The sequence below is a fragment of the Thalassophryne amazonica genome, chromosome 12 (assembly GCF_902500255.1).
Source record: "Thalassophryne amazonica chromosome 12, fThaAma1.1, whole genome shotgun sequence".
NCBI lineage: Eukaryota > Metazoa > Chordata > Actinopteri > Batrachoidiformes > Batrachoididae > Thalassophryne > Thalassophryne amazonica.
Window position 1 is genome coordinate 58173757 of NC_047114.1, and position 13759 is coordinate 58187515.

General features: G+C 41.0%; 1 protein-coding gene across 1 annotated transcript in view; it reads right to left on the reverse strand.

Annotated features, from left to right (window-relative positions):
• Nucleotides 1-1019: 1019 nt before the first annotated feature.
• The window catches only part of olfml2bb (olfactomedin-like 2Bb), a 34413-nt gene continuing 21673 nt past the window's right edge, over nucleotides 1020-13759 (reverse strand). The window contains 3 exon segments of the mRNA XM_034183719.1: nucleotides 1020-2739; nucleotides 6038-6234; nucleotides 13377-13553. Of these exon segments, the coding sequence (XP_034039610.1) occupies nucleotides 2350-2739; nucleotides 6038-6234; nucleotides 13377-13553 (764 nt within the window). The 3' untranslated portion in view covers nucleotides 1020-2349.

Genomic DNA, 13759 nt, shown 5'->3' on the forward strand with positions numbered 1-13759 from the left:
GCGGGGTGTGCTGGAACCTGGTGCTCTGCTGTTCAGGCAGTAGACTCAAGTGAGAGGGTTTCTGGCAAGTTAACAGACCTGCAAATAAAGCATCAAAGTACATAAGCAGAGAGCAGCCACCAAAGCTCCCTGAGGTGAAGCAGTTGAACAGTAAAGTGACGTTTGTTATATTTCTATTGGAGTTTTACTTTTATTTTGTGTAATTGTTGTTTCTAATTCAGTTTTGTTGTGTGTACAAGCAAAGTGTACATACAACCTGAACCCACATTTGTAAGGCGCATCTGAAAATTGCACTGTGTAAATAGCAGAAAAACCAAGCTTGGCGTTTGACGAGGTCCACATTCTGCTGCCTCATGAGTGCAATACATCAACACTGCACCTGAACACACCTGTCTTTAAAACCAGCACACCCACGCCATGGGCGCACAAATGATTGCAACACTTGAGATTTAAAGAAGATGGGCACTGGGCATGAAAATAACAATTACATTGGTTGGAAAGTACCAATGACACGTGCACTGCGTGCTGATATGCACCCGGTGAAAAATAAGCAACGTATAACATAGAATTAACAGGCAGAGTTTGAGTGCATTTTGTGGAGTGATGTTGCTTGATTCAGTTAACATTGTAAAATGGGGCTTTTTTTTTCAGGAGCTCTCAGAAAAACCTGGATGACTACAAAACTGCAGTACTAACCCACCTCAGGACTTTGAGCTGATACAAAATGACTGACTCAAGCTAGACTGAAATGAGTCTTACCAAAGTCATTACATGACCTCATTTGAATGTCTGGGGCTGTGAAACACATATACAGCAGAGTTTCTCCTCTGTGTGTCCTGATATTTCAGTGGGATGTTTGCCAGCATGTGGCTTGGGGCTCATTTTCCACCTTGGGATCCTTCCAGTGACTCTGCTGCTTCCAGGAAAACTAAACCAACCTGAGGAATAATGTTTGCAGCACAACACACACAGGCACAAGACAGCAAAGAGAAGTGGAAAGAGCATGTTCATTGTTTGAGTTTTGGAAATATTTTATTATAAATTACAACCTTATAAAAGATAAAAGTCAAACTCCTGATGTATGCAGTTGGATTCAACCTTGTTTTTGGATTTTTGCAGCAGTTTGATGTGGAACAGTTTGAAAGGAACAACAGTCAGGTGATCCATTGGACTTCATCTCTGGCACAGGTTCTAGTCCCAGCTGTGCTCACAGTGCATTAGAAATGGAATTATCACGTGTGATGACAGTGAAGTTTGATATGTGGAGAAAACGTGATTATCTATAAATCTGAGGAAAACAAAAGAAGAGATACATAATGAGGATTTTGTCGATATTTGAATACATGCTTTGATTACTGTATTTTCTGAGGTATAAGTTGCTTTTTTAAAAGTAGTTTAGGAGATCCTGTGACTTTTTCTCCAGTACAAAATGTATACGGAAAAATACTGCATTCATTATTATTATTAGTATTAGCAGAGGTAGGTAACTCCAGCTTCAGTGAGTAAAAGTCCAATCATGTATTTGTTCCATCCACCCAATAAACCAGCTGATTCTAATTAGTTCAACTCTTCAAACAGGTAGATGAACTAATCAGTGAAATTGCTGGTTTTAGGTGCACAGGTAGAAACGATACATGGTAGGACTTTTACTCACTGAAGCTGGGGTTATCCACATCTGAGTATTAATAATAATAATAACAAAAACAACTATTTATATAGGGTTTCCCAAGATCCACACATTAAACAAAATAAACTTCAGTATAAAAGTATGCTACAATAATTCACAAAAATTTCAAATTTAACAGCTGATTAAAAAAAATCAAATGGACATACATTTTTATTGTAGTATTTTCAATGAGGTGGGCCAGCATTGCATGTTCAACTACACCAAATAACAACCAATATGTTGTCCATCACACGATATTTGACCATCTTACTTATTTTTTGAAATTTAAAATTCCTTATAACACACACCAAAAGCTGAGGGCTTCAAGCATAAATCCACTGTTCACTTCTCCATCCGTGTCCAACACACATTTATTTGTCCATCTAGCTTATTATTTGAATTTAAAAGTCCTTAAGTTAAGTAACAGCAAACACTGTGGTGTGCACATGTACTACACTGAGTTCCTATCTGTTGTTAAACCTCTGTGACATTCACTGCTTCTATGACTTCATTATGTTATTGGACATTCACTTGACTGATCCACAGTCATTTAGTATCAAAACAAAACAATTATCAAAACAATTGTAAAATATCTGCCATGTATTTATTTTTGCAATTCTCTTGGTGGTTGTGCTAAATGAACCATCACGTCTTCGTGCATTCATCCTGAGCATGTGTGTTTTCTAGTAAGCAAAGATGACATCATACATCATTTGATGTCCATTGTCCCACGCATAGAGTTTCTTGTCAAGCGGGCAGTAAGCCAGCTGTGAGGTGTGTGCGTGCGTGTTTGTGAACGCCAGGCTCGGCACAGTGTGCGTCAGCGTGTGCGTGTCAAAGGCATATGTCACATTGGCATAGTGGCGATCCATGCTGTTCACACCGTAAAGCACACCACAGACCAGAAAGGCGTTGCCATAAAGACCCCAGCGAAGACCTGTGCGGAAGCTGTTTATTGGCAGAAGGTCTCGTGGGTGGAGCTGAGTGAGAAGGATCACTTCTTGGTGGAAGCCCTCTGTGTCCAGAGCTGGATAGAGCAGCCACAAGCCAGATTCATCCACCGCAAACTCCACCTACAAAATAAAGCTTGGGTTGTGACGTACTGAAGACCATAAAATTTTGATTCCAGAAATACATTTTTGCTTTCATCCTTTCCTTCCTTCCTTCATGATGGATTTATCATTGTCAGAATTTTTCAAACAAATCAGCCGGTTTTTATAAAACACCTCAAAAATGTTGTGCCTGCTACTACCTAAAGAGGTAGTCACAGAACATTAAAATTTGGGATGTATTTTTTCAGTGCAAACAGTTTCATACTGCAACAAGACTTCACAGTACTTGGTAAAACAAATGTTTTTCAACTGTTCTCAGCCTCCTTTTACTGCCCCACAAAGCCCATGTGAGTTTGTGTGGCTTTCCCCCGTCCTTTGCCCATAGAACAGCACACCAGACCCTTTATTCTCTCCTTGCAGGTGGTAAGTCCATATGGAGGTGACACCATGTTGTTTCTTCAGGCTGAGCCCAACCGAGCCCTATGGCTGTAGACCCAGCCACCAGGCACTCACCTGCAAGTTCCTCCCCCAGACATGGTTACAGGAGGAGGCCCCAATTTCCCTAATCTGAGAGAGATGACTCTGTCCTTACTACTGTCCATCATAAAGGGTCTTCTTGAATTGGCCTTTGTCTGTCTCCACACCTGGGACCAATTTTCTAAGGGAGGCCCAACCAGGAGCTAATGCTTCAGACCACACTGGAGCACACAAAGAGGACTGGGCCGAGAACAAGGAAGTGTGGGATGCGCTAATAGTTCCTACTAACACAGATACCTGGACCAAGCTGAAAATGACTGAATGAATGATTTTGTTAATAAAAGAAATACCATGTAGGCCCAGAGGGACCCCGATACCCCCACTGTCAATTTCAGTGTCAAGAAACATAAATCCAGAAGAAAATAACTGAAAATATTCCCTACCCATGGGCAATGATTTTTTTTTTTTTGGTTTGGTGTTGATATTCAAAGTCTTTTTCAAAATATAAGGAACTAAGGAATATCCTGAATTTAAGTCATTTTGGTCTTGATGGTCAAGTTGTGATTGTCTCACGCTCTAGTGGTGATGGCTGATAGGGTTGTAGCTGCTTTAAAATGGAGCAAATTACTGTAACAACTGTTCATTTCTGGAAGCAAGCACCAAAATTGGCAGACATACTCCTTAAACATTACTCTTTTGAAAAAAACTGAGTATCTATTTGAATTTTCAATAGGCGGCCAGATATGGGTCAATTGAAGAATTACACAAGGGTCAAAATTTAAAATTGTTTCAATCATATTGAAAACTATACCACATTATTTATCTGAACATAAATATTCCAAAAAGGCATAGTTTGGACCATCTATGATTGAATGTTATACGTGCGAAGTGCAGCGCAGCACTGCAAAGCTCGCTCATGATACAGGGTGTCCCAAACAGGAAGTGCCAAATTTTGAATCCACAGTGAAACAGGAAATGTCAAATGTCAAACACTTCCTGGATCGACACTTCTTGGATTGACAGACGATATCCCATGGAATCTTGCGGGAACTCAGTGGCAAGTTCACACTGAAACAGGAAGTGCCAAATTTTGAGTCCACAGTCAATCAATCAATTTTTTTATATAGCGCCAAATCACAACAAACAGTTGCCCCAAGGCGCTTTATATTGTAAGGCAAGGCCATACAATAATTATGTAAAACCCCAACGGTCAAAACGACCCCCTGTGAGCAAGCACTTGGCTACAGTGGGAAGGAAAAACTCCCTTTTAACAGGAAGAAACCTCCAGCAGAACCAGGCTCAGGGAGGGGCAGTCTTCTGCTGGGACTGGTTGGGGCTGAGGGAGAGAACCAGGAAAAAGACATGCTGTGGAGGGGAGCAGAGATCGATCACTAATGATTAAATGCAGAGTGGTACATACAGAGCAAAAAGAGAAAGAAACAGTGCATCATGGGAACCCCCCAGCAGTCTACGTCTATAGCAGCATAACTAAGGGATGGTTCAGGGTCACCTGATCCAGCCCTAACTATAAGCTTTAGCAAAAAGGAAAGTTTTAAGCCTAATCTTAAAAGTAGAGAGGGTGTCTGTCTCCCTGATCTGAATTGGGAGCTGGTTCCACAGGAGAGGAGCCTGAAAGCTGAAGGCTCTGCCTCCCATTCTACTCTTACAAACCCTAGGAACTACAAGTAAGCCTGCAGTCTGAGAGCGAAGCGCTCTATTGGGGTGATATGGTACTACGAGGTCCCTAAGATAAGATGGGACCTGATTATTCAAAACCTTATAAGTAAGAAGAAGAATTTTAAATTCTATTCTAGAATTAACAGGAAGCCAATGAAGAGAGGCCAATATGGGTGAGATATGCTCTCTCCTTCTAGTCCCCGTCAGTACTCTAGCTGCAGCATTTTGAATTAACTGAAGGCTTTTTAGGGAACTTTTAGGACAACCTGATAATAATGAATTACAATAGTCCAGCCTAGAGGAAATAAATGCATGAATTAGTTAGTGAATTGAATTAGTGAAACAGGAAATGTCACATATTGAACACTTCCTGGCATGGGTGTAGATAGAGCAGAGACTAGGGTTGCACTGGACTCCCCTGAAATCTTATTGGACACAGATGATTGATGTCACAGCACCGCGCGTCTGGTTGAAAAGAGTTATCTGCTGCACTGTTACCAGTCCTCCTGTCCTCTGGGACATTCATCTTCTTGTGATTGATGGTGAGACCAAAATCATCAAAAGCCTTTGAGAAATGGTTCGTCAGGGACTGCCGATTGTGCTGAACATGGATCACAGTTGCTACGTCATCAGCAAAGAACAAATCTCTAACCAGTTTGTTGGAACTTTGTTTTAGCTTTCAAATGGTCAGGAATGAAAAACTTCTGATCTGCCTTGGAGGAGTCTAATTAATTAGATACTATCTTTTCCAAAAACTCACATAACTGAATGACCTAAATCAAGGTTTAGTTTAAAGGTCAAGGTCAGACTGCTGCAGATCCATATAACATTTGTGTCTGTTGCCAGCTAGGAGAAGTCCCGTTCAGAAAAATCACGTTGGACTTTTGCATGCACATGAACTTTTTTAAAATGAAAATGACCAAATGTTATGTGTGTGTTTGTAAAATTGTTATACGCGTTTTAATTTTTGTGGGGAGTGTTTGTGTGTGGATTGGAACATACATGTGTGAGTACTCAAATTTCTGCACAAATTCTTGCACATGTGTAAATCTTTCATTTGTAGATCATATTAAACACATGCAAGACTAATTTCTCTCCAAAGCCTCCTTCACTTAAATCATTTGAAACACACAAATCTCCAGACACACTAAAGTTTGCGTCTTACTTCAGTCCGTGTCCTCTGAGCCTGTTCCTCCAGGACGGCATTGTGTAGCGTTGTCCAGGCTGTGACGTATCGGTGTCTCAGGTCGTATCTGATGATATCTCTGCTGAAGGCGCGGTTGTAGAAGAAGGCTCCGTTGAACACCACATGGCCTGTTCCAGTGAAGCTGTACGGCAGCTTGTATGAATTACTGATCTGACCTGATTGCACAGACGTACACATGCAGCTGGTTAGGCGCAGCACCCGCAAAATACATTTTAGTCACGGTAGCAATCAGTAATATGTGACTGGCTCACACTAAATTCTCTTAAATATTTCAAGATGTCCTTCATTTATTTACTTTCCTAAAACAGCTACAAATGATAAATATGAGTATGATTCATCCATTAATTGATAGTATTATAGACCAACAGACCTAGGCTTTAAAAATGAAAGAGACTGACAATTCAAGCTAAAGTAACTTCAAATGCCCTAATAGAGGGAATGAAAGAGTTGGGAGAAGAATCACCTCACCCTTCTTGCTTGCCTCTACTGGTGGTTGGCTCTCACTGCGGTATTGTATCACTTCCTGTTCCGGAGCACAGCGGTGTTTTTCTGTATCTGTTAGCTGTTTAATCTGCGCAGTTAGATTGATCTAGTTATCTAGATTACGATTTGTTTCCCAGTGTAATCTTTACGTGCCTTAACTAAAGCACTCCCTCTGCTGAATCACCTCTAAATTATTTACACATTATTCACTTTGCGTGTTTTTAGGAATCCGCTAGCTTAGCGTAGCTACTAGCTCTTAGCCGATTTAGCATGGCGGCTTCTCCTGTCTCTCCCGCACTTTTCTGCTCTGGGTGTGAAATGTTTAGTTATTCCTTGGCCTCCTTTAGCAGTAACGGTACTTGTAATAAGTGTAGCTTATTCGTAGCTTTGGAGGCCAGGCTGGGCGAATTGGAGACTCGGCTCCGCACCGTGGAAAATTCTACAGCTAGCCAGGCCCCTGTAGTCGGTGCGGACCAAGGTAGCTTAGCCGCCGTTAGTTACCTAACCCCTGGCAGATCCCGAGCAGCCGGGAAAGCAGGCTGACTGGGTGACTGTGAGGAGGAAGCGTAGCCCTAAACAGAAGCCCTGTGTACACCGCCAACCCGTTCACATCTCTAACCGTTTTTCCCCACTCGACGACACACCCGCCGAGGATCAAACTCTGGTTATTGGCGACTCTGTTTTGCGAAATGTGAAGTTAGCGACACCAGCAACCATAGTCAATTGTCTTCCGGGGGCCAGAGCAGGCGACATTGAAGGAAATTTGAAACTGCTGGCTAAGGCTAAGCGTAAATTTGGTAAGATTGTAATTCACGTCGGCAGTAATGACACCCGGTTACGCCAATCGGAGGTCACTAAAATTAACATTGAATCGGTGTGTAACTTTGCAAAAACAATGTCGGACTCTGTAGTTTTCTCTGGGCCCCTCCCCAGTCGGACCGGGAGTGACATGTTTAGCCGCATGTTCTCCTTGAATTGCTGGCTGTCTGAGTGGTGTCCAAAAAATGAGGTGGGCTTCATAGATAATTGGCAAAGCTTCTGGGGAAAACCTGGTCTTGTTAGGAGAGACGGCATCCATCCCACTTTGGATGGAGCAGCTCTCATTTCTAGAAATCTGGCCAATTTTCTTAAATCCTCCAAACCGTGACTATCCAGGGTTGGGACCAGGAAGCAGAGCTGTAGTCTTACACACCTCTCTGCAGCTTCTCTCCCCCTGCCATCCCCTCATTACCCCATCCCCGTAGAGACGGTGCCTGCTCCCAGACCACCAATAACCAGCAAAAATCTATTTAAGCATAAAAATTCAAAAAGAAAAAATAATATAGCACCTTCAACTGCACCACAGACTAAAACAGTTAAATGTGGTCTATTAAACATTAGGTCTCTCTCTTCTAAGTCCCTGCTGGTAAATGATATAATAATTGATCAACATATTGATTTATTCTGCCTTACAGAAACCTGGTTACAGCAGGATGAACATGTTAGTTTAAATGAGTCAACACCCCTGAGTCACACTAACTGTCAGAATGCTCGTAGCACGGGCCGGGGCGGAGGATTAGCAGCAATCTTCCATTCCAGCTTATCAATTAATCAAAAACCCAGACAGAGCTTTAATTCATTTGAAAGCCTGACTCTTAGTCTTGTCCATCCAAATTGGAAGTCCCAAAAACCAGTTTTATTTGTTATTATCTATCGTCCACCTGGTCGTTACTGTGAGTTTCTCTGTGAATTTTCAGACCTTTTGTCTGACTTAGTGCTTAGCTCAGATAAGATAATTATAGTGGGCGATTTTAACATCCACACAGATGCTGAGAATGACAGCCTTAACACTGCATTTAATCTATTATTAGACTCTATTGGCTTTGCTCAAAAAGTAAATGAGTCCACCCACCACTTTAATCATATCTTAGATCTTGTTCTGACTTATGGTATGGAAATAGAAGACTTAACAGTATTCCCTGAAAACTCCCTTCTGTCTGATCATTTCTTAATAACATTTACATTTACTCTGATGGACTACCCAGCAGTGGGGAATAAGTTTCATTACACTAGAAGTCTTTCAGAAAGCACTGTAACTAGGTTTAAGGATATGATTCCTTCTTTATGTTCTCTAATGCCATATACCAACACAGTGCAGAGTAGCTACCTAAACTCTGTAAGTGAGATAGAATATCTCGTCAATAGTTTTACATCCTCATTGAAGACAACTTTGGATGCTGTAGCTCCTCTAAAAAAGAGAGTTTTAAATCAGAAGTGCCTGACTCCGTGGTATAACTCACAAACTCGTAGCTTAAAGCAGATAACCCGTAAGTTGGAGAGGAAATGGCGTCTCACTAATTTAGAAGATCTTCACTTAGCCTGGAAAAACAGTCTGTTGCTCTGTAAAAAAGCCCTCCGTAAAGCTAGGACATCTTTCTACTCATCACTAATTGAAGAAAATAAGAACAACCCCAGGTTTCTTTTCAGCACTGTAGCCAGGCTGACAAAGAGTCAGAGCTCTATTGAGCTGAGTATTCCATTAACTTTAACTAGTAATGACTTCATGACTTTCTTTGCTAACAAAATTTTAACTATTAGAGAAAAAATTACTCATAACCATCCCAAAGACGTATCGTTATCTTTGGCTGCTTTCAGTGATGCCGGTATTTGGTTAGACTCTTTCTCTCCGATTGTTCTGTCTGAGTTATTTTCATTAGTTACTTCATCCAAACCATCAACATGTTTATCAGACCCCATTCCTACCAGGCTGCTCAAGGAAGCCCTACCATTATTTAATGCTTCGATCTTAAATATGATCAGTCTATCTTTGTTAGTTGGCTATGTACCACAGGCTTTTAAGGTGGCAGTAATTAAACCATTACTTAAAAGCCATCACTTGACCCAGCTATCTTAGCTAATTATAGGCCAATCTCCAACCTTCCTTTTCTCTCAAAAATTCTTGAAAGGGTAGTTGTAAAACAGCTAACTGATCATCTGCAGAGGAATGGTCTATTTGAAGAGTTTCAGTCAGGTTTTAGAATTCATCATAGTACAGAAACAGCATTAGTGAAGGTTACAAATGATCTTCTTATGGCCTCGGACAGTGGACTCATCTCTGTGCTTGTTCTGTTAGACCTCAGTGCTGCTTTTGATACTGTTGACCATAAAATTTTATTACAGAGATTAGAGCATGCCATAGGTATTAAAGGCACTGCGCTGCGGTGGTTTGAATCATATTTGTCTAATAGATTACAATTTGTTCATGTAAATGGGGAATCTTCTTCACAGACTAAAGTTAATTATGGAGTTCCACAAGGTTCTGTGCTAGGACCAATTTTATTCACTTTATACATGCTTCCCTTAGGCAGTATTATTAGACGGTATTGCTTAAATTTTCATTGTTACGCAGATGATACCCAGCTTTATCTATCCATGAAGCCAGAGGACACACACCAATTAGCTAAACTGCAGGATTGTCTTACAGACATAAAGACATGGATGACCTCTAATTTCCTGCTTTTAAACTCAGATAAAACTGAAGTTATTGTACTTGGCCCCACAAATCTTAGAAACATGGTGTCTAACCAGATCCTTACTCTGGATGGCATTACCCTGACCTCTAGTAATACTGTGAGAAATCTTGGAGTCATTTTTGATCAGGATATGTCATTCAAAGCGCATATTAAACAAATATGTAGGACTGCTTTTTTTGCATTTACGCAATATCTCTAAAATCAGAAAGGTCTTGTCTCAGAGTGATGCTGAAAAACTAATTCATGCATTTATTTCCTCTAGGCTGGACTATTGTAATTCATTATTATCAGGTTGTCCTAAAAGTTCCCTAAAAAGCCTTCAGTTAATTCAAAATGCTGCAGCTAGAGTACTGACCGGGACTAGAAGGAGAGAGCATATCTCACCCATATTGGCCTCTCTTCATTGGCTTCCTGTTAATTCTAGAATAGAATTTAAAATTCTTCTTCTTACTTATAATTTTGAATAATCAGGTCCCATCTTATCTTAGGGACCTCGTAGTACCATATCACCCCAATAGAGCGCTTCGCTCTCAGACTGCAGGCTTACTTGTAGTTCCTAGGGTTTGTAAGAGTAGAATGGGAGGCAGAGCCTTCAGCTTTCAGGCTCCTCTCCTGTGGAACCAGCTCCCAATTCAGATCAGGGAGACAGACACCCTCTCTACTTTTAAGATTAGGCTTAAAACTTTCCTTTTTGCTAAAGCTTATAGTTAGGGCTGGATCAGGTGACCCTGAACCATCCCTTAGTTATGCTGCTATAGACGTAGACTGCTGGGGGGTTCCCATGATGCACTGTTTCTTTCTCTTTTTGCTCTGTATGCACCACTCTGCATTTAATCATTAGTGATCGATCTCTGCTCCCCTCCACAGCATGTCTTTTTCCTGGTTCTCTCCCTCTGCCCCAACCAGTCCCAGCAGAAGACTGCCCCTCCCTGAGCCTGGTTCTGCTGGAGGTTTCTTCCTGTTAAAAGGGAGTTTTTCCTTCCCACTGTAGCCAAGTGCTTGCTCACAGGGGGTCGTTTTGACCGTTGGGGTTTTACATAATTATTGTATGGCCTTGCCTTACAATATAAAGCGCCTTGGGGCAACTGTTTGTTGTGATTTGGCGCTATATAAAAAAAAATTGATTGATTGATTGATTGAAATGCATACATACGCACAGTTGTGTGGGCATCTGACTATGTTACTGGAATTTTAAGACGTGATCACGTTAAGCAATCACAGGGGTGGTGGCTAAGCAGTTCGTGCACTTGCTTCCAATGTCGAAGGTTCCTGGTTCAAGGCCTCGCCTGCACCATTTTCCATGGAGTGTGGAGTTGCATCAGCAAGGACATCTGGTGTAAAACCTGTACCAAATCAACATGCAAATCCACCTTGGATCTGCTGTGGCAACTCTGAGAGAAGCTGAGGGGACTTGCTTGCAACTGTTAATCGGAAAGTAACAGTTTATTTCTCTGATGTTGTAAATTTCTGCATGGAAATGCTGTTTCTTTTACAGACCTCATTCACTATGTACCTACCTTCACTATCTCTCTCTATCTTTTTCTTTACTCTAAACACTTTAGAACCTAACTGCTATTAAAGAATCAGAAAGTTTGTTCATTTCTGTGCAGAAACAGTTTGTCTCACTGACAACCACACCTGCTCCTAATCCATCATCAATCCAGCACCTACTTGCCTGTCTATTTATTTATTATTTATTTATTCAATCACTGCATTTTGCAGAGTACATGAACAAATTGTTTTGTTGATGTTAACATGATACTTTATTCCTCATCACTTTAGACCATTTTAATCCCAAATGGCCTGTTGACTGAAATGTTTCATTTAAATGTTGATAGTGTTCAGTAAGATTCTTTACAGAAGTAGTACAGATGCAGATGTTTTCTGACGATACAGCTATTGTGGCATGTATTAGGGATGGACAGGAAGGGGAGAATAGGAATCTGGTGAAGGACTTTGTTGAGTGGTGCAGGGCAAACCACCTGCAATTGAACACTTCTAAGACCAAGGAGATGGTGGTGGATTATAGGAGGTCTAGATCCCCTTCACTCCCAGTCTCCATTGAGGGGGTCAATGTGCAAGTTGTTCAGACCTATAAGTACCTGGGGCTGCACTTGGACAATAAACTGGACTGGACAGCTAACACAGATGCACTCTACAAAAAAGGGCAGAGTCGACTTTATTTTCTGAGAAGGCTGGGGTCCTTTAACATCTACAGTAAACTCCTACTGATGTTTTATCAGTCTATCATTGCCAGTGTTCTCTTCTATGCTGTGGTATGCTGGGGCGGCAGTGTCAAGAAGAGGTACACTGGACGTATTGACAGACTGGTAAGAAAAGCTGGCGCTGTGGTTGGCAGAGAAGCCTGTTCAGTGGCAGACTGCTTTCTCTGTCATGTTCAACAGACATGCTGAGGAAATCCTTTGTTACCCGGGCCATTCAGCTTTTTAAGTTTTCCCTGAAGGGGCAGAGAAATGTGGATTATTGGGTTTGAGTTCCTGACTTTTTTCACATTTATTTATTAGAATTTTGAATGCATTGGAAATAGTGTTTCTAAGATTCATCCCTACAGACCTATAGTATGGACACATTGACCCACCCTTTGCACTGCTCCCGTACTGGTGCACTTACAGTGACTGAACATGGAATGTACCCTCACCATGAAAGGCCACTTGCATCCATCCATCCATCCATCCATCCATCCATCCATCCATCCATCCATCCATCCATCCATCCATCCATCCATCCATCTATCTATCTATCTATCTATCTATCTATCTATCTATCTATCTATCTATCTATCTATCTATCTATCTATCTATCTATCTATCTATCTATCTATCTATCTATCTATCTATCTATCTATCTATCTATCTATCTATCTACCTACCTACCTACCTACCTACCTACCTTTTAACTTGCTGCATATTTACATAAAATATTTAGTTTTCTGCTTTGTGACATATTCAAAACTTCATCTGCAAAGTGTCTTTGTACCGAAACTGTTCAGTTTCCACCAAAAAGCCCAGAACCTACCATAACTTCCCAAAAATATGAACAACTTTCTTTGTACTGTTTGATCTATTTGAAACTGCAGAGCACTGAGCCTATGAGGTGTGAAGATGATGTCATTCTGTTATTCTTATTTAATCCTTTAAATCCTTAAAACAATCTGATACTTCAAATTCAACCTGACAGAAAAACTACTTTCTTCATCCTTTGTTTTTAGTTTCTGTACATTTGTATTTGATTTTAATTTCATTGTGTATGTATTTTTTATTTTATTTATGTTTTTTGCATACCTGATATAAAGGTGCTCATGTCTCGGAACTCTAGGAGGTTGTTGCCATAGTCACCATTAGTGAGGTAGATGACGTTGCCATGTCCACGAGCATCTCTCATCCAAGCACCATCACTTTTTCCATAGGAATTCTTCTGGATCGGTTCTGAGATACTGGCCACAGTGTCCTTGCACACCGCTACACACACACACACACACACACACACACGATCAGTAAAATTCCTCAGGTCAGGATCCTCTCTTTATTCTTATCCAACTTATTCCCCAAGTAGCCATTCTAAAACAGTTTGAACTTTCAAGGTCACCCATACTCAAAGGTCATGTGACCAGCAGGATGTGATATGTGACTTCTTGGTGATGTTTCAGTAGGTAGGTCTGCTATGC